The 21,158-nt window shown below is 39.3% G+C and overlaps 1 protein-coding gene and 1 pseudogene across 2 annotated transcripts in view; one reads left to right on the top strand and one right to left on the bottom strand.

The window, feature by feature from the left end:
• Nucleotides 1-20,131, bottom strand: part of MRPS31 (mitochondrial ribosomal protein S31) — a 32,040-nt gene extending 11,909 nt beyond the window's left edge. Inside the window, exons 1-5 of one of the 2 annotated variants that reach the window (XM_032403102.1) lie at nucleotides 19,937-20,131; nucleotides 15,603-15,887; nucleotides 6,456-6,614; nucleotides 5,543-5,680; nucleotides 2,423-2,502 (exon numbers count right to left, since the gene is read on the bottom strand). In XM_032403102.1, coding sequence (XP_032258993.1) covers nucleotides 2,423-2,502; nucleotides 5,543-5,680; nucleotides 6,456-6,614; nucleotides 15,603-15,887; nucleotides 19,937-20,061 — 787 coding nt within the window. In that variant the 5' untranslated portion in view covers nucleotides 20,062-20,131. The remainder of the gene's footprint in view (nucleotides 1-2,422; nucleotides 2,503-5,542; nucleotides 5,681-6,455; nucleotides 6,615-15,602; nucleotides 15,888-19,936) is intronic. The other variant, XM_032403103.1, reaches the window with a different exon arrangement.
• Nucleotides 15,894-16,976, top strand: LOC116631693 (annotated as a pseudogene).
• Nucleotides 20,132-21,158: the final 1,027 nt, after the last annotated feature.

Genomic DNA, 21,158 nt, shown 5'->3' with positions numbered 1-21,158 from the left:
TACAGAGAAAAGATCACATCAGTTAGGCTTAATTAGCCATATTTACAGATAATCATGACAGCAAAATAATTAGTCACATTTTATAGCTTTATTCAGTAGACACTGATCAACACATGTCTTTTCTGTGATCATGATCATCACCACCATCATCATTATTATTACTGCTAACAGCTGCAACTATGTCCTGACTGTCCACTGTGGTCTTGGCACTGTGCCTGACACCTGGATTACATTACTTCATTTAATCCCTGAGAGGCATGTATTCACCCCATTTTATAGATGGAGAAAGGGAAACTCAGAGAAGTTAGTACGGGAGAATCTGAATTTGAATAATCCACATCTATCAAATACCAACATTCCTTCCATTAAGCTATATTGCCCCTCAGCTCTAAATTACTGCAGGATAAGCAGAAGGGTCCTTTGCAGCAGTGGTAGGAATCTGGAGGGAAGCAAAATGTGTGAATCATGGGACAGAAGAACTCATCATTCTGTCAACAAATAATTACTGAATGCCAACTATATGTCAGGCATTATTTTAGGTGGTAGGGAAACAGCAGTGAATAAATGCTTAAGTTTGTACATGGTTGGTATTGATTTAATAGGGAACAAAAGATATTCTTTAGACTCAATCAAGTATAATTTATTAAAACATACCTTCATTAAATTTTTTTTAAAGATTTTACTTATTTTTTCTTATTTATTCTAGAGAGAGAGAGAGAGAGCAGGGGGAGGAACAGAGGGAGAGGGACAAGCAGACTTCCTGCAACGTGGGATGCCTCAGGCTCCATCCCACAACCTTGAGATCATGACCTGAGCTGAAACCAAGAGTGGGATGCTTAACCAATTGAGCCACCCAGGTGGTGAGTAAATTTTTATAAATCTGTGTATTATTTTCCTTATTAGAGCACAATCATTTTATATTTTTTATAAAACTTCAGTGCTTCATTGCCAGCTAACTGCAGTTTTAAGGAATAGGGTTTCCAATTTAAAAGAGCAAGCTGGCTCCTTCAAGAATCCAAGTGCCTCTCCTGGCTGTTCAGTAGGTGGACAATGGCAGCTGCCCTGACAATAAATGCCCTTTTTGAGGCAAGTTTAACAGTTGCCACATCAACAGGGGAGAGGTGACCCATTCTCCATGACTGCACGTTTTAGTTTGCTTTTTTCAAGTAGCTGTTAGAATCATCTGTGTGTGTGTGTGTGCGCGTGCGCACGCATTTTGTAATTCTTTTTTTTTTTTTTTTTTTTAAGGTAATCTTGACAACCAACGTGGGGCTTGAACCCATGACCCCGAGGATCCAAAGTTACATGCTCTGAGGACTGAGCCAGCCAAGTGCCCCTTGTACTTCCTGTCCATTATACAGGACAGAAAGCAGTTTTTAAGTAAGAGAAGGCGAGCTGTTCTCTTAGCTTCACCTTTAGTTTAAATGAACAAACACTGATTGAATTAACTCCTTTCCTCTATGGACAGATATTTCATAGCTCAATTTGTTCAAAAAAAGCATTTATGATTTAACTAATTCCTATGATCCGTCAGCCACTGGCTAGGTGCTGCGGGGTATACAAAAATCAGTGAAACCCAGGCCCTAGTATCTAGGAGTTTACTGAATAGTGGGAAAAATCAGATATTTATATAAGTAACTGATAGATTAAATGAGCCATTGGAGACTGGCTTCGGAACTTAAATATCAATTATAAAATTATTTTTATCAAGTCCAAAAAGCTAACTTAACAATCTTTGGAAATGAAAGTCACTTGTAAGCTGAAGACCATTCGTACTGAGTTTCCTCCTTTATCAGTAAATGATACTTAATGTCAAGCAAGAGGACACTCTCATATCTCTTTTAATTAGACTTAAAATGGTGAATATGAAAGATTTGACTTCTTACCCAAAGATGAAAGGGGTAAGTACAGGGAACAAGGACGGTGTGTTAAAAAAAAATAAAAAAAAACCCCACAAGTCTGCTAAATGTATTTCCTGAATGCTCTTCTTCCCAGCTCCTAACCAATCACAAAATCACTTCATTAAGTTACTTCTACAAATGCTATCTCCTCTCCTAGATAGCAAGCTGCCTTAGGGCAGAACCTTTTGTAATAGCATAGTTGCAAATGGAGTGTGATGTTAATGTTCTAACCCAAATCAGTAGCCAACTGATAGCTCTGGATTCAAGAAGGTGGTAGTATTTACCTCCCACTGTCTTCAAGGAGGTGGTAGTATTTACCTCCCACTGTCTCCAAGAATGAAACATTTCAAGGGAGGAATCTGACCAAGACTAGCAATGGTAACAACTACACTCATAAACAGGATCCAGGCCAATGACAGGATGGATTATTAAAATACCTGACATTGTGCAATCAAAACATTAAGGACTTTTTTTGAAAGAAGGAATGTTTCTACACCTGAGAAATAGTGTTCTTAACAAACCTGTTTCAGGTGCCTCTTCAGTAACTGCCTTAAGGTCAAAAATATTAAGTCTTTTCCCTTTGAGCATATTTTTCCTAAGACTGAAAAAGAAAAAACAATTTAATGTAATATTTTTATACATGGCCAACAAAAAATTATTTGAGAAAACAATTTTATATTAAATATTCAATATAGAAATTAAAAATAATTCCACTGACCCACACCAGACATTTTAACTAAATTGCCACATTGTTAGAACTGATAACTAAAAACTGGAACAAATGCACTTGAATTTTTGCATCATGATACCATAAAGCAGTTTAAGTAGTTTAATTTCCAAAATATCTAATTGAAAAGATTAGTTTAATTTGCCATAATTTTATGTGATCCATTTCATATTAAGGTTTTAGAAAACTCAACATTAGAAAGCTATGAAAATATGCTAAATTAAAAGTGTTAAAGTCAACAGCTGTCTTAGTTCAAGGGCAGAAAACACTGCATGTTTAATTACAAATTATAATTATAAAAGATGGCACAGATAAATCAAAACATTCCCACTTACAAAGCAATCATTCTGTAATTTTAACATAATGATTAACTTTCTTTACATAACATTTTAAATTAGCTATTGAAATTAGTCAGATAGTTAATAGGTAACTTTTCCTTGTATATTTAAATCAATTGCTTTATGCATCAATTCACATTCATACTTGAATAAATTTACTGGCAGATTAAAAATCAGTTCAAAACTGGAGAGTTAGTTTTAAAATAATTTTGAATTCTTGGGGACTCTGGGCGCCTCAGCTAGTTAAGGGTCTGCCTTTGGCTCAGGTCATGATCCTGGGGTCCTGGGATCAAGCCTCACATTGGGCTCCCTGCTCAGTGAGGAGCATGCTTCTCTCTCTCAAATAAATAAATAAAATCTTTAAAAAAAAATTCTTTTCTGAATCAAATTACTTTTTTCCTATGAAATTACATTAACTGAAAAAATTCAAATGCCATATTAAAATTAGATAAAGTAATCTCAAATCACTTAAGTTTTCCTTTAGCAGGTCCCTAAGTATTCTTAAACAAAGGTATTTATGCTCCCCAACTATTCTCAGTGCTTTTGCATCCTTCTCCCCATCTGCACTCCCTAACTGTGCATCAGGTTAACAGGATGATGGATTAAGGTAACTCACAGTAAAGTGGGAATGATTTGGTAAAGTATGGAATTTTAGAATGTACTAAAGAGGAAGGGAAGGGAACAGACATTTGCTGTGCATCTACTATATACAGTTGGCACATTCCTTTCCTATTTCTCAAGAAAGCTATTTAAGTTAGGCTTCAATTTCAGCATTTTATAGATGAGGAAATAGACCAACGAGGCTATAAAAGTTGCCCCAGTCCCAGAATTAGTCAGTGGCATAATGCCAAGATTCTGAGGCAGGCCAGAATGACTCCCAAGCCATGACTCCTCTCTGTCTCTTACTGAAGGAATCAGCCCAGGGTGTACCTGTGGTGATTAGTCTAGGCCTGGATTGTCTCAGGCTGTCCCATGACAGAGCAGGGTGAACAACTTGGTATCTCACCACTGTTTCCCCTTACTCTAGAGTCCTTCAGTCAGCTTTTTACACAGTCATTATATGCACATAAACGACTGTCCTACTTTTTTTAGCTTCTCCCTTGCCACTTTCTAATTTCTAAGAGTTTGTTTTGTTTTTTTGTGAGTAAAGCGATAGAAGTTCATTAAGTGAAGATACAGAAAAAGGTCTCAAGAGTGAGAGGGGTCCCAACAGGGTTGCCCTAACTATTTTTTTTGACACGTGTGTGGGGAGGGGGGGGTTGCGGGGAAAGGGGCAGAGGGGGAGGGAGAGAGAGAATCCTAAGCAGGCTCCATCTCACAACCCTGAGATCATGACCTGAGCCGAAATCAAAACTCAGACGCTTAACCAAATGAGCCACCCCGGCGCCCCGCCACCTTCTAATTTTCAATGACAGCTAATATCATTAAGAATCAAACTATGATATAGCATTCTGATGTAGTTAAATGGAATCATTTCAAAGAAGACTGATTCAAACAAGACTGAAATTAAATATTCTTTTTTTTTTTTTTTTTTTAAAGTAAGCTCTACGCCCAACACGGGGCTTGAACTCACAACCCCAGATCAAGAGTTGCATGCTCTACTGACTGACCCAGCCAGGCACCCCTGAAATTAAATATTCTTGAGGAATCTTAAGTAAAACTCCAAGTACACACTATACTTTATCCAATAATATGTCATAGGTACAAAATCACTTTAAATTAGTCATTCAAAAATCTCCCTAAGTCATTGTAACTTCTTGAACTTCCTTTGTTAACTGTTGACTATCTTTTACAATTTTCCTGTACAAATTAGTAGTTTAACTTCTGAAAGGAGCTGACTCAAGTTGCTGGGATTCTACTTAAAAGAAAATCCAAAGAATACATAACATCAAAAATACTCCAACTCTAAGCACCCCCTTCTATAAAGATCAGTCAGTTTTTGTTAGAGCATACTAAATATCTGGTTCCCCCTCCCCAACTATCACTTCATGGGCTTGAAGGAGAGAAAACAGAAACTTTCTGTAAATACAGATAGCTTTTTATTATAAAATAACTACATAAGGCATGGCTTAACATCTTTAAGTTTGCAAATTACCAAATTCAAATTGCCACAAATAATCTACCACCTTAAGGTATTATAATGGATCTTCCTTTCTTTCTTTTTTTGATGGTGAATTATTTCTCTAAGGTATGAATAATGATAATTACATAGAGAGATATAAAGATTATATAAACATACATTGTTATATACATATCAGAATGAAAAATAATGCTTTTCACAAAATGTTCATTTGTTCAGAATTCAATCAGCTCCACTTACCCTCAGTCAGGAGACCTCTATTCATCATGGATAAATGGGAGGCAGGGCCCAATTTGATTAATGGTATAGAAAAGCATAAGACTGCTAAACCCAGAACACTTTTTCCTCTACGGGAAATGGTACACGCAGAGAAGACAGATATAAATGCATCCATAATGCTCAAATACCTATCAGCAATAACATGCACAGAATAAAGTAAATCTACAGAGAAACAAACAAAACCAGCAAAACCAAACAAACTGCAAAGCCTGAGTACCTTTTCTTAAGATCATCAGTCTTCTGTCCCATGTAATTGTCAGTTCCTTCATCAAACTGAATTTGATGCACTGGTCTTGTACTAACCCTAGATGTGGCAGATTTGGCAACTTTCATATCTGATATTATGTTACTGACACTGAAATAAGAAAAAGGTCAAGTGTATTAGAAACTGTAGCTACAGGACAGTAATAAACTTTCTTACCCATGAAATTCATATCATTTAATTCATATTTCACCTCCATATACTAAAACAGCATAAAGCATTATGTTTAAATGAAAGATTATATGTCACATGTTAACATTCAACATTCACATCCCACAGACCACTAAGATTTATGTTTCCTTTTGAAACATAACTTTTGAAGGTGTTCTTCAGAAATGTTCATTTAAAACATAAAAGTGTCACTTATAAAAAAAGTGTCACTTATGAAAATGTATCAAACATTTGAAGTTGTGTATCAACCTCAAACCTGGCATAAAGTAATGAGAAGAGAGGCTGAGTGAGATGTCAGCTAAAACATAAGAGCAAAAGTGAAGGAACCAGACCTGAAGATGATCATACTGTACAGAAGACCAGCAAATTATTTAACAGGAAATAATTAATCTTCTCAGAGAAACTGTCTTATTCTGTTACTTGTTTTTAGTAACATTACTGAATTTACTGTTTGTTTTTCAGGGACAATAAATCATGTAACTTTGCAAAAGACAATTTTAACCATTCCATTGATCTTTTAAAAACTGCAATCTTACTTAAGATGTGAGTTTTTTAAAAAAACCAAATTACTAATATTCCACTTATGAGAAATATTTAATATATAAATTGATATATTGTGTACATTACTCACCAGTCACATGAAAACAGCCTATTTTGAAAAACCAGAATTACTAACAGAACTACTTGATTCACTAACCTAATTTTAGCTCTTTCTCCATCTTTCTGTGCCTTTGAGACTTCCTCATGCTGCTGGAGCTGCCTGAGCAGCTCTGACTTGGTTGTCTGCTTATCAAAAGGGAGAAAATCTGCAACAGCAGATGCAGCTGCTACCAACTCAGGACTCAGGGACTTGGTTCTAACAAAGAAAATGAAAAACAAGTAAAAAAAAAAAAAAAGGCATTACTTATTATGCCATTAGTTTAGTGGAAAGTAAAATGATTCTTTTTCAGAGAAAACTTTTTTGTCATTCAAAAAAAAATCTATTTCTGACAAAATCAATTATTTTTAAATATTAGGCATTTTTCTTAAGTAGGCACCATGCCCAGCATGGAGCCCAAAGTGGGGCTCAAACTCAAGACCCTGAGACCTGACCCAAGATAAAGAGTTGCATGCTCAGCCCATTGAGCCACCCAGATGCCTTAGGTATTAGGTTTTATACAAACTTTAAAATGTTAAAAGTTGAAGTTAACGGATACTTGTTGAAGCATAATACTAACTCAGAACAATATATTAGAGTAGAGAGGTAAGGAGAAGGAAAAAAAGAGTGGCGGTTATAATTTACTGGATTTTTTAATTAGATGCCAATTTATTTCAGAAACTATATACACTGCAAGCAAATATTAAAGTAGCTAAATCTATTCACATATCATGATAGATCCGTATGATGGAATAGTACTCAGCTCACGCCAATAACATGAATGAAACAATGAAAAGTTGGGGGAAAAAAAGAGTATGCTCTGTATGATTCCACTTATACCAACTTCTAGAACAGGCAAAATCAACCTAGGGTAAAAAAAAAAACCAAATTGTGGTTGCCTCAGGAAAACGCTACTGATGGGAAGATGGAAATGAGAAATGCTCTGTGTCTTGATAAGCATGTGGGCTACATGGGCATATCGATTTGCCAAAATCCTACAGCTAAAATGTGTATGCTTCAAAGTATGTAAATTTTACCTGGGAAAAACAAAGAACCATAAATCATCATGATCTAGTAGGAGATGGAAAGTAGGTGAAGATACAGACGACACAAGAATGGCAAACATGCTGATTACTGAAACTGTGTGACAGGTACAAAGGGGTTCATTACATGATTGGAGCATGCATGTGTGAGTTGGGGAGGGGCAGGGGGGAAAAGAGAATGAGCGTGCCATTGGGCTCCTCACAACCCTGAGATCATGACCTGAGCCAGAATCAGGAGTCGGGCACTGGGGTGCCTGGGTGGCTCAGTCGTTAAGTGTCTGCCTTCGGCTCAGGTCATGATCCCAGGGTCCTGGGATCGAGCCCCGCATAAGGCTCCCTGCTCCACGGGAAGCCTGCTTCTCCCTCTCCCACTCCCCCTGCTTGTGTTCCCTCCCTCTCTCGCTGTCTCTCTGTCAAATAAATAAATAAAATCTTAAAAAAAAAAAAAAAAGGCGGGCGCTAAACCAACTGAGCTAGCCCGGTGACGCTTAGGCTATTGAGATATGTCATCAAATTGCCAAAAATTATGGTAATTTCTATGTCCCCTTAATAGTGTGTTCCCCTTAATAGTGTGTTCCCCTTATTAGAATTTCTTTTCTGAAATTGTATATGTCATACAGTTCATTTTAAATAAATTTAGGAAGTACAGAATGGTATAAAGTATGTCTTCATGAAACAGTCTGAGTTATAAAAGATATTTTAACAAGTTCTCATCACCTTTTTAAAATCTATGTAGAAAGATCTTGGTATGTAAAGATTATCTTATTTCAATGATAGAAGCTTCCTGACAATTTTTATTAACTAGAACATTTCAGATTATAAAGAAAGAAGCTATGAATATAAAGAACACCATTGTGATAAAATGCATGGTTCTAGAAAATGAATACTCATTTATATTCTTTGTATACTCTGATCAAATACATATATGAAAATTTGAAAACAAACCTCTCAAGTAGTTTAGGAAAGTGATTTGGGATAAAGTTCAGACCTTATTCATAGGTAACAGTTTTGAAAGTAGCTCATTTCTTTTTAACTAACTGTAATATTCCCTCTTTTATTCTGTTTTTCTTCCTTGGCAGATTTTAGAGCTCTCGTATCTTAGATAAAGTCCTTAAATCTTTATCCAACAACATCGGGGATTTGGGAATTTTGATTTGCATATTAGACAACAGATCATTATGTAGAAAGTCTAATATAGTAAAACATTAACTTGGATCCCACTCACTGAGACAGCAATTCTTAGTGAGTTAATATGTAAATAATGTAGACAATTTCTTTTTATGTCTGGCACATTTTTCCATTAACTTACCCTAATTTACTGAGGAGTTTTTTTTTTTTAAAGCTTTTTCTTATGGAAAATTTAAAACATAAAATCATGTAATGAACCCCTTTGTATCTGTCACACAGTTTCAGTAATCAACATGTTTACCATTCTTGTGTGGTCTATATCTTCACCTACTTTCCATCTCCTACTAGATCATGATGATGATTTATGGTTCTTTGTTTTTCCCAGGTAAAATTTACATACTTTGGAAGGCAGCTATGCTCACCACTATACCACCAATGCTAAATTTACATACTTTGAAGCATACACATTTTAGCTGTAGGATTTTGGCAAATTGATATGCCCATGTAGCCCACATGCTTATCAAGACATAGAGCATTTCTCATTTCCATCTTAAAGCCCAAAATATATGCAAATCCTTTTACCTAGCAATTCCACTTCCAGGAGTTATTTGTCTAAAGAAAATAAGAAGATACATACATGGAATTTGAGGGATACTACATACTCCAAATTCAAGGCCTAAGCCTGAATTTGCAAATCATCTCTCAGATATCTGCATGGCTTTATATATAACTTTATTTCAGGCCTTTTTTTTTTTTTTTTTTTTGAGAGAGCGAGCAAATGGGGGCGGGGAGGAAAGGCAGAAGGAGAAGGAGAGAGAAAAATCTCAAGCAGGCTCCATGCTCAATGCAGAGCCTGACGCAGGGCTCAATCTTACCACCCCAAAATCATGACCTGAGCTGAAATCAAGAGTCAGACGCCCAGCCGACTGAGCCACTCAGGCGCCCCTTTATTTCAGGTCTTTGTTCAATCATTATTCTTCCACAATCTCTTTTAAAAAAACAGCACCTCTCCAGCCTATCTTATTTTTCTTCATGTTTCATCACCTGACATATTAATGTGTCTATGTGGTGTGAATATATATACTCTCTCCCACCCCGACTACCTCACCGTTACATAAGGAGTAGAGACCTTTTTTTTGAGACTTTGTTTTGTTTACTGTTCTACCTCCATCTCATTGGACACTGCCTGAGATATAATGACAATCTAAAGTTGCTGAATGCAGGAAGTTAACCATAGCATTATTTTATACTAATGAAAAACTAGAAATAATCTAAATTTCAATTCATGGATTCATTAATTAATAAGTAACTGAAACCTTATTGGATGATCAGAGCAAGTAGTTGCTTTAACTAAGCACCCAACTTCCAGACACCAAAAGTTAAAGTAGGAGCTAGAAATTTTGGTTATTGCTATACTCACCAGGGGTCTTGTTAGGTTCCATAATATATTCAGACTCACGAGACTACCACAAACATGCTTGGCCCAGTCTATTCAGAAAGATAAAGGACAGAACCACAATAGGCTGGCAGGGCAGCCTCAGGTGTCCCTCTTGGTGGCAATCCTTGCAGCACTCATGTGGATGACACTACACACACCATCCAAAAGTTAGGACAGGAGACCCACATCATGCAGGTGCGGGAGCTGCTTCACTTGGTGCCCCACAGGAACTTGTTATCTCGTGTAACAAGGCCACAGAGTTTCCAGGGTCCCCACAACGGACATGCAGTTACAAGAGCAACTGCACTTAAGGAAGCCCTAAGTGTATATGGTGAACCATAAGGTACCGATAGTTCTCCCAATCCAGATGCAATCAATCAGGGGTCAATTTCATCATGGTACTGTTCCCTTTAGTACAACAGACATCAACAGTTACCAGGTTAACAGGTGTGGCAGATTATATTTTTAGAAAACAGACAGCAATATTTCTGGTCCCACAAACTCTTCCAAAACCTTGCCACATCTCCATCCAGAGAGGGAATCCATGTTCCCTCCTTTGAAACCAGGGGAAACTCTGTCACTGCCTCGATGAACACAATGACAGAGATGACACACTGTGACTTGTGAGCCTAGGTCATATAAGATGACACAGCTTTTGTTTGGCTCTCTTTTTGAGATGTCTGTCCGTGGAACTCAGCTAGCAGGTTTTGGAGAGGCCTGGGCTCAGTGTTCTGGCAAAGAGCCCCAAATATAGTCTCAGCCAATAGCCAGCAGCAGCTGTTGCAATGTACGTGAGCAAACCTTCGCCTTGCGCTGGCCCTCGCTAGTGCTAAGTGAGTAGACACAGCTACCGCTGCCATGCTCTGCCCAAGCTCTGGGATGGTTTGTTAACGCAGCAACACGTAACTGGGACAGATTTTGGTGTCTGGAAGTTGGGTGCTACTATAACAAAAAACCTAAAATGTACGGGAGAGGTTTGGGTATTAGGCAGTGGGTGGAAATGGGAAAGACCTTGAGGCAAGTATTCATGAGAGACTAGGGCCTCAAAGAGACTTAGAGCCTGAGGGCCCTCAAAGCCGCTATGAGGGAAAACTTGAGGAAAATCCTTACTGGAAGCTGTGGGAAAGGGGACTTCTGTTTAGCAACACTGTTGCTTGTAGTAATGTGGAAAATAGGAAATACACCCAGTGAATTGGGTGAGCCAGTCTAAGGAGACTTCCAGTGTAGAAGGTGCCTCCTGGCTTCTTAGTTGCCGATGGTAAAATGTAAGAAGACAGAGATAAGAAAGAACTGTACCATATAAAGGAACCAATACTTGCTGGGGTCAAAATAAAACATTTCTCCTTCTCAGCCCCTCCAGGCAGCAAATGATGCTAAAATTTAGAAATGGCTTCTGATATGATCTCACTGATTATGTGGAATTTAAAAACAAGGCAGAGGATCATAGGGGAAGAGAGGAAAAAATGAAACAAGCCAAAACCAGAGAGGAAGACAAACTGTAAGAGACTCTTAATCATAGGAAACAAACTGAGGGTTGCTGGAGGGGAGGGAGCGGAGCAATGGGGCAACTGGGTGATGGACATTGGGGAGGGTATGTGTTGTAATGAGCACTGGGTATTATATTAACACTGATGAATCATAGGCCTGTACCCCTGAAACAAATAATACATTATATGTTAATTAATTGAATTTAAATAAAATTTTAAAAAAGAAATGGCTTCTGAACAGAGATCAAATTCAGGGGTGTCAGGAAAACATGGTTTAATGATAAAGCAAAAGGCATCACTACAAAACCCTTTGTTAAAACCTTAGATTTATTTTTTTTTTCAAAGATTTTAAGTAATCTCTACACCCAACCTGGGGCTTGAATTCACAACCCCGAGATCAAGAATTGCATGCTCGCAGCGCCTGGGTGACTCAGACAGTTAAGCGTCTGCCTTCGACTCAGATCATGATCCCAGGGTCCTGGGATAGAGCCCCGCATCGGACTCCCTGCTCAGCCGGGAACCTGCTTCTCCCTCTCCCTCTGCTGCTCCCTGCTTATGCTCTCTCACTCTCTATCAAATAAACAAATAAAATCTTAAAGAAAAAAAAAAAAAAGAATTCCATGCTCTAGCAACTGAGCCAGTCAGGCACCACAAGATCTTAGATTTAAAATGGTGCCTCAGGGGCGCCTGGGTGGCTCAGTCGTTAAGCATCTGCCTTCGGCTCAGGTCATGATCCCAGGGTCCTGGGATCGAGCCCCACATCGGGCTCCCTGCTCAGAGGGAAGTCTGCTTCTCTCTCTCCCACTCTCCCTGCTTGTGTTCCCTCTCTCACCGTCTCTCTCTCTGTCAAATAAATAAAATCTTTAAAATAAAATAAAATAAAATAGAATGGTGCCTCAGAGTGCCTATAAATAGACAACAGGAATTCTAAGAAACTTATGGGTGTGGTTCCACAGCCTTGCACTTTGAGCTCAAAGTAGAATAGGTTCCCAAACAATGCCCTAAGGCACCCTGGAGCACCACAGGGAAATACAGCCATTTTCAGTGACCGTGTAAACCACTAAGTCAAGGTGGTTCCCAGTTTTAACACTAGACTACTGCATTTCTTTTGATGACATCATGTCTTTGTGAAGATGGTTCTCTGGCAGTTGCTATGATAAAAGTATCCCCCAAAATCAATATGAAACAGGAAAGTATCCAATCTTATCCAATATGATTCCCAGGCTACATCATAAAAACAATACAAATTCCTTCTGGCTCACTTTCTCTTGGGACACTCGCCTTTGGAACCCAGACGCCATGTAGTGAGAAAGCCCAGCCCACACAGTTCTGTACTAAGGTCTTAGCTAACAGCCAGCTTCAACTGTCAGAGCTATGAATGAGCAAACCCTCGAGTGAGGACAGCATAGAGCAGAGATTAGCCTTCTCCACTGTGTTCTGTTCCAACTGCTTGACCCACAGAATCCATGAGCATAAAAAATAGTTGTTTTATGCCACTAAATTTTGGGGTAATTGCTATGTAGCCACACTAACTATATCAATGGCTGCTCAATATATAATACAAATAAAAAACTAAAATCAGGTCATACATACAGCCATGACAGTCATAATGAATCAAAGATGATTAACCCAAATCTGTGCATCTAGGATCCCTTAAAAAAAGAGGGTGGAGAACAAAATCATTAAAAGATACATTTAAAAAATTGTTTTAATTAAGTAAACTCTATGCCCAATGTGGGGTTCAAATTCATGACCCCAAGATCAAGCGTTGCATGCTCTACTGACTGAGCCAGCCAAGTGCCCCTAAAAGATATTTTTTAAAAATATTTGTTTTTTAAAGACTTTTATTTATGTATTTGACAGAGAGAGAGACAGTGAGAGAGGGAACACAAGCAGAGGGAGTGGGAGAGGGAGAAGCAGGCTTCCCGCTGGGCAGGGATTTATTTATTTATTTTAGAGAGAGAGCGCGCATAAGCAGAGGAGAAAGCAGAGGGAGAGGAACAAGAAGACTCCGTGCCAAGCATAGAGCCCAGCGCGGGGCTCAATCTCACGACCCCCTAGATCATGACCCCAGCCAAAAGCAAGAGTCCGATGCTCAACCAACTGCGCCACCTAGGCGCCCCTAAAAGATAAATTTTTAAAAGAAATGTATCTCTTGGGGCGCCTGGGTGGCTCAGTCATTGAGCGTCTGCCTTCAGCTCAGGTCATGGTCCCAGGGTCCTGGGATCAAGCCCCGCATCGGGCTCCCTGCTCCGCGGGAGGCCTGCTTCTCCCTCTCCTACTCCCCCCTGCTTGTGTTCCCTCTCTCGCTGTGTCTCTCTCCGTCAAAGAAATAAATAAAATCTTTAAAAAAAAAAACCACTTTCTTAAAAAAATAAATAAATAAAACAAATGTATCTCATTCACCAATCTTTTGATGCAGGACCAAAACCCTTCTTTGAATAGAAATTCCAACATATATCTTTTATATATACACTGCACTCATAGTACATCCTCCAAGAGTTCCAATTTTGGTTTCTTTAAAGTGGAAACTCAGATCAAGAACTTAAAAATGCTTACAAAGCATTCTGAGTGCAGAATTTTCTTACATTTTTCTGCTTGTCTCATTCATACCTAATTGTAAAAGAATTTTAAAAATTTCCTTTTCTGAGTCTTTGCAAAACATTCAACTCATTTTAACCATTTCTATAATAGATAATTAAATTATATAATTATAATAAAAACCACAATGGGTCACAAACAGGTCTGGAAGCTTAAAAAAAAACTCTTGATAAATATATACATATATGTATATATGTGTGTGTGTGTCTGTATCATCTAATTCTATATACTTTTATATAATATTTTTGTTTATTTTGTTTCTATGAAGGAGGAGGAAGATGGGGCACCTGGCTGGTTCAGTCAGTAGAGCATGTGACTCTTGATCTCAGGGCTGTGGGTTTGAGGTCCACATTGGGTGGAGAGATTACTTAAAAATAAATAAATAAATAGGGAAGAAGGAAGTACCTATGATGGGCATGCACTGAATTAGCTTATTCTCTACCACCCAATTATGCTTTCCAGGGGTAGTTGTGATACAATATAGAAACCAAGAAGTTTCATAAAAATATTAAGTCATTCTAGAAAATAGAAATCTACGTTAGCTGCTGATTCTGCTAAGAGAAGTCAGAGATGGGGATGTTTAAGCCACATACCTTATTATTTGAATCGATGACATCATCTGTGTAAGACTCACCATTATTTAAGTGTCATTAAAACAAAACACTGCCATTTAAATTACAACACAATGCTAAAATATTATTGATTGCATTTAGAATCAGTGAAATATAATACTCTTTTCACAAGCACAAGTAATTACAATATTTTGAGGAAACCACATAAGCTGAGAGCACTGATAATTACTGGTCAAAGGAAGTCATATAAAACAGCTGTAATCAACATACTTAAATTCTATCCTAAGTGGAACTTTTAAAATGGAAATTTCAAAAATCAGTCCTTCAGAGACATGAGGCTACCTCCAAATCAGGATATAAACGATTTGGTAATTAACAGTTTAAAGAGGCAATTAAATGGCAGTTAATAACACTGATGAATATGTAAGAAAACATATGGAATTCTCAATTAGATCATGACTCTTTTCCTCTCTAGACTGTATGCAGATGTCCCCTTCGATTTTTTTTCCCCGTTTTTAAAAAATTTTTAAGTAGGCGCCCCACCCAGCATGGAGCCCATCACGGGGCTTGAACTCACGATCCCGAGATTAAGACCTGAGCTGAAATCAAAAGTCAGATGCTTAACCAACTGAGCCACCTAGGCTCCCCTTAAAGATTTTATTTTTAAGTAACGCCTAAACCCAACATGGGGCTTGAACTCACAACCCCAACATCAAGAGTCACATGCTCTACCCACTGAGCCAGCCAGGTGCCTCTCTCCTTCCTATTTAAATATAGAAAGGGTAACTATCTCTCATGTAAGTGTTAGAGTCTCTGTGTTTACAGACTGATAGTCTTCATGTAGCATCTCCCAGGTCCTCTATTTTCAATTTTTTTTTTTTCCTAAAAGAAAAAGGAGTTTCAAAAATTCAATGTAAATGAAATTCAGTTCAATTTACCTCTTCTTTGGGACACCTTCCGGAGCTTTTTGAAGCCTGCCAATTGTAGCTTCCACACTCTTAAGCTGTCTTCTGCTGGATGGCCTTGTTGTTTGCACATTTACTGTGCTTAATTCAATTTTCATGCTCTTAATAATACCTAACAAGTCTTTTTTTGTATTCTCCTTTACACTCTCTTGGCTCTCTGTTTCTTTGGAAATCTCAGGTGTTGGAGCAGACTGCTCATCTTTCTTGCTATAGATAACATTGTTAGTGCCAAAATATCTTTGGGCATTATTTTTTGTCCTGGGAAGAAGCATTAAAGAAAAAAAAAAAAAAGAAAAATACAATGCAAAATAATAAACCAAGGATTCAAAACACTGCTTCTGTGTGTTTTTAAAATTTTCTAATTCAAACCCTTCCCTTTTGCTTATTATTATTATTGTCAGTGACCATAACAACAGCAATGTTAACATCTATTGAATATATACTATGTGCTTCATCTGGTGCAACATATTTACTACATTTCCACATACCCACAACAACTCCACAAGTATTATCCCCATTCTGCAGATTAGGAAACTAGAAAGCAGAGAAGTGAAGTGATTTACCCAAGGTCATGTAGCTCAGGGCTCACTAAGGCCTAAGACACACTGGTGAGTCACAAATGGGTTACGGGTGTGCTGAGACTGACTGATCACCTGGTCCTGGGGTAGCTGGGCGAAGTGTGTCGCTGCTGGTGCTCCTATCTGTTGCCTCCCTCCATTTACCTCAAGGCTTGATACAAAGATCATTTTCTGTGCGTTCCATAACATTTAAAAAAGGAGACAACTTTCTGATCCACCATCTGCGGTGGAAACGTCACCAAGATGCAGATTTTCATGAAAAACCTTATGGGGAAAGACCACTCTCCAGGATGAACCATCGGATATAACAAACTGTAAAGGCCAAGATCCAGGATAAGGAAGGAATTCCTCCTGATCAGCAGAGACTGATCTTCGCTGGCAAGCAACTGCAAGATGGACCCACTTTGTCTGACACAACATTCAAAAGGAGTCCACTTTTCTTCTTTGGCTGAGACTTCACGGTGGTGCTAAGAAAAGGAAGAAGTCTTACACCACTCCCAAGAAGAATAAGCGTAAGAGAAAGAAGGTTAAGTTAGCTGTCCTGAAATACTATAAAGTGGATGAGAAAGGCAAAATCAGTCACCTTTGTCAGAAGTGCCCTTCAGATGAATGTGGTGCTGGAGTTTTCATGGCTAGCCACTTTGACAGACATTATTGTGACAAATGTCGTCTGACCTATTGCTTCAACAAAGTGGAAAACAAGTAATTGTATATGGGTTGATAAAAGACATGAACTAACATAAAAAAAAAAAGGTTGCAGGGGGTGCCTTCGTGGCTCAGTCGGTTAAACATCTGCCTTCGGCTCAGGTCATGATCTCAGGGTCCTGGGATCGAGCCCGCGTCCTCCACATCGGGCTCCCTGCTCAGTGGAGAGCCTGCTTCTCCCTCTCCCTCTCCCTCTGCCCCTCCCCCCTGCTCGTGCACTCTCTCTCTAACCCAAATAAATAAATAAAACTCTTAAAAAAAGAGAAAACATTAAAAAAAAGAATTTAAAAAGCTAATGAATGTGTTAGATTAGGAAAAGTAAAATGTATAAAAAGTCATTCATTAAATACAATGAGTATCTACTCTGTGTTGGACACTATACTATGCATTGACGATACAATAGTAAATGAGAATTTCATGGTCCTTATCTTTCTGAAGCTAACAGGCTAGAACATGTTCCTCAAACTTCAATATGCATAAGAATTACCTAGGGGACTTTAAAAAAATAGGTTCTGTGGTCCCACCAAGGAATTCTGATTCAGTAGCTTTGAGGAGGGACTCAAAGTGTTTGCATTTCTAACAAGTTTCCAAGTAATGCTGATACTACCCATCAGAGGACCCCATTTGAGGAGCTATGTTACGTATGTCATTTAATCCTTACAACCTTATAGGACAGGTTTTACTACTTCTGTTTTAATAGAAGAAGAAACTGATGTCCAAAGAGGTTAAATCAGTGGTTCTTAACCTTTAGGGATCGTATGAATTACGTAGGGAGCTTATTTAAAACATATTCCTGAGATTCTTAGTTGCTAAGTTTGGAATGAGGCCCAAGGACCTGCATTTAACCAAGATGCCAGGTGATTTTTTTTTTTTTTAAAGACACAGCCTTGGTATCTTTTTTTTTTTTTAAAGATTTTATTTATTTATTTGAGAGAGAGAGAGAATGAGAGAGAGAGAGCATGAGAGGGGAGAGGGTCAGAGGGAGAAGCAGACTCCCCGCCGAGCAGGGAGCCCAATGCGGGACTCGATCCCGGGACTCCAGGATCATGACCCGAGCCAAAGGCAGTCGCCCAACCAACTGAGCCACCCAGGCACCCAAGATGCCAGGTAATTCTGATACAACTCATCTCCACACCCCACATCAGACCCTGGGCTACTTATCGGATCAAGTTCTCAAAGCCAGCCAATAGCAGTACGAGACTAGGGACCCTTTAATGAAAGACAAAATGGCTATTTCCAAGAATTCTGGGGGTGCCTGGGTGGCTCAGTCAGTTAAGCATCTGCCTTCAGCTCAGGTCATGATCCCAAGCTCTTGGGATCGAGTTCCACATCAGGCTCCCTGCTCAGCAGGAAGCCTGCTTCTCCCTCTCCCTCTGCTGCTCCCCCTGCTTCTGCGCTTGCAGTAATAAATAAATAAATAAATAAATAATCTTTTTAAAAAAAAAAACCTATCAAAAAAAGAATTCTGAAACAAATCATTTGATCTGCTTATAAAAATGTTAGAGGCTATCAAATCAGGCACTTAACAATTAGAATGCAAAACCAACTGCATAACTAATATCCTATAATCAGTACACAGGACCTTCATCATAATATCATTCAATTTATGGTACAATTCCATTTAGGAAAATACTCTATTATTTCGCATATGAAAGTTAAATTAATATTAAAGGTATTATAACAAAAGGCGGCAATCAGGAGAATGAATCTCACATATAATCTCCCATCCTTCAATGTTTCCTTCCAAGACTGCTACAGGGCCACAGAAAGTAATCTATATTTAGTACAGGAAAATCATGTATAGGCAGTAACTCCATAACACTAAAATAATAAAACTTAGGTCATAACCTCCCACCTGGGCTTGTTTCCACTGAGAGCATCTCATCAGCACTTCAAATACAACACATCCAAAACCACATTCAAGAGCTCCCCTCTCAAAAAAAAAAAAAGAGCTCCCCTCTCATACTATCCATTTTTCACCCTTCTGTATTGAAGGGGCTTCTTACCATAATAGATATTTTGAATTCTAAAAACTATGACATATTTTAAAAGCTTTCTCAAAGCTGCTCCTCAATCTTCTATTAACACTAATGGTACACTGGTCCTCTAGGGTAGCATGCTGAAATCTTTTCTCTACCTTATCCTTATTTCATATGTCACATCATATCAATTCTACCTGTGCAATTTTTCTTCTCCATCCGGCTACTTCTTCCCATCCCCATTGCTACTAACCTGCTTAGAGCTACACTTAACCATACTGGCCCCAAATCGTTCTGCATGGACTATATGCAGTAGAATTAAGATTCCATAATGATGAGGGTTCTCAGAGAATAAATACCAACATGAAGTATAACATAACTACTTTTCTTGCCTGGCTAGTTCCAACCCCTGGTCCCCCTTTAGATTTTTATCAGACTTCTTTTCCAGAAAGGAACTCTGAACCTCTCCTCAATAGTTAGCTGTCCCGACTTGCTCACCCAGCCATTACTGTAATTAATAAAGCATTCTGTGCTACCTACACCATCTCAGCTTTACTCCACTAAACTTGAATTGCATGCTTGGTGAACTATAAGCTCCGTGATGGCAGGACTGTTGTTATTCGGGGCTTAACACCAGTATAGGTACACTATAAGTACTTTCAATAATGAACCAAACAATAAATGGAGGCAGGAATGAGGCCGTTATAGGCTGGGGAAGTAAAAAAATAAAGACCACTTTGCTACTGGAGCCTGGACTGCACGAGGGGAGGAGCGGCAAGAGGTAGGAGGCGCGGTGTGGAACAGAGCGCTCGGGACAGTAGCCAACCATGTAACCGTAGCTCTGTTTCTCACTCACGTTATGACCTTGGGCAAGTCATTTTACCTTTCTGGGATTTCCCTTTCCTTGGATTTAAAGCAACGGCTCTAAGATCCCGCGGGCTAGAACATCGACCCCAGGAAGCCGGGGAATGATCACTGAATGCACCGGAGGGAGGCCGGGGGTTGCCTGAAGACCTGCAGGGCCAACAGCGCCGAAATGCGGTACCTGACCGTTCCGTGCGGAGCACCGAGTAGCACAATCGCAGCCGCCGGTGCCTCTGAGCCTCCAGAGCATAAAGGGAAGCGGGAGAGGGGGCGAAGAGGTAGGATCGCGGAAACCCTTGGAAACATCGCCAAGAAACAAACAACCCGGAGCACAGCGGAACAGCGCGTCCCTCTGCCAAACACGTCCCTCGCTCTCTCTTCCGTTCCCCGGCCTGGCGCGTTCCTTCCCTTCACGTTCCGGTGGGCAACAGGGGCCGGAAACTGAGTTCCGGGCTCGCCCTCGGCCTGGCCCAGTCGGCTTCCTCCAGGCGATTCTAGTGACCTAAGTGGAGTGGATGCCTGAATTCACCTAACATGCGCTGGTTGAGGCAGGACCCGGACGGGAGAGGGAGAGAGTGGAGGGAGTGATCTACTGTGCAAATACTACTTTGGGGAGGCCAGTAAAATGAGGCGGAGAACTGACCTTACTGGGCTGTGTTTGGGGTGAGGATGCACAGCGTTCATCACATTCTCAGAACGATCCGTGGCCACTGGGTTAAAAAAGAAAAATTACCATAGGACACGCTGCCCGATAAATTAGTACTTCTTTTCAGTCTCTGTTCTTGATGTAGAGTCAAAACATGAGACATATGTTTCTTTTTTTTTTTTTTTCAAAGATGGTTTTAGAGATAAAAATCTGCACGAGAATGGCGTAGCTTCTTCCTGCCCTCCATGAAGGCGGTGAGCAGTGGATGAGGGGTGGTCAAACCTGGAAGTGCATGAGCATAAACCCCCGGAGAATGCCAGCTGATAGGCCACATGGGACCCTCTAGCTTAGAATTGCATGCTGGCAGTTGAATGCTGACATCAACTTTTCCCCTACCATTTCAAAAGACAATCAAGATTGGTGGGGAATTTTTTGTAAATGGAAATACAGAAAAGCGTATGAGTCATAAACATGTTGAGGAAAATGACCTTAATGAATTAGTAGGGACTGAAATTTAGCCTAGCTCAACTCTCTCTCTTTTGTTTTTTAATTTTTAAATAAATTTTTGAAAGATTTATTTATTTATTTTAGAAAGAGAGAGAGAGAGTACGAGCAGGGAAAGGGGCAGAGGGAGAGAATATCCAAGCCAACTTCTGCTGAGTGCACAGCCAGAGGCAGGACTCCATCCCGACCCATGAGATCAGGACCTCAGTCGAAACCAAGAGTCCAAGGTTCAAACGACTGAGCCACCCAGGTG

Source organism: Phoca vitulina, unplaced genomic scaffold (genome assembly GCF_004348235.1).
Source record: "Phoca vitulina isolate PV1807 unplaced genomic scaffold, GSC_HSeal_1.0 scaffold5, whole genome shotgun sequence".
Taxonomy (NCBI): Eukaryota; Metazoa; Chordata; class Mammalia; order Carnivora; family Phocidae; genus Phoca; species Phoca vitulina.
The sequence above is the reverse complement of the archived record's forward strand: the minus strand, read 5'-3'. Positions and strand labels throughout refer to the sequence as shown.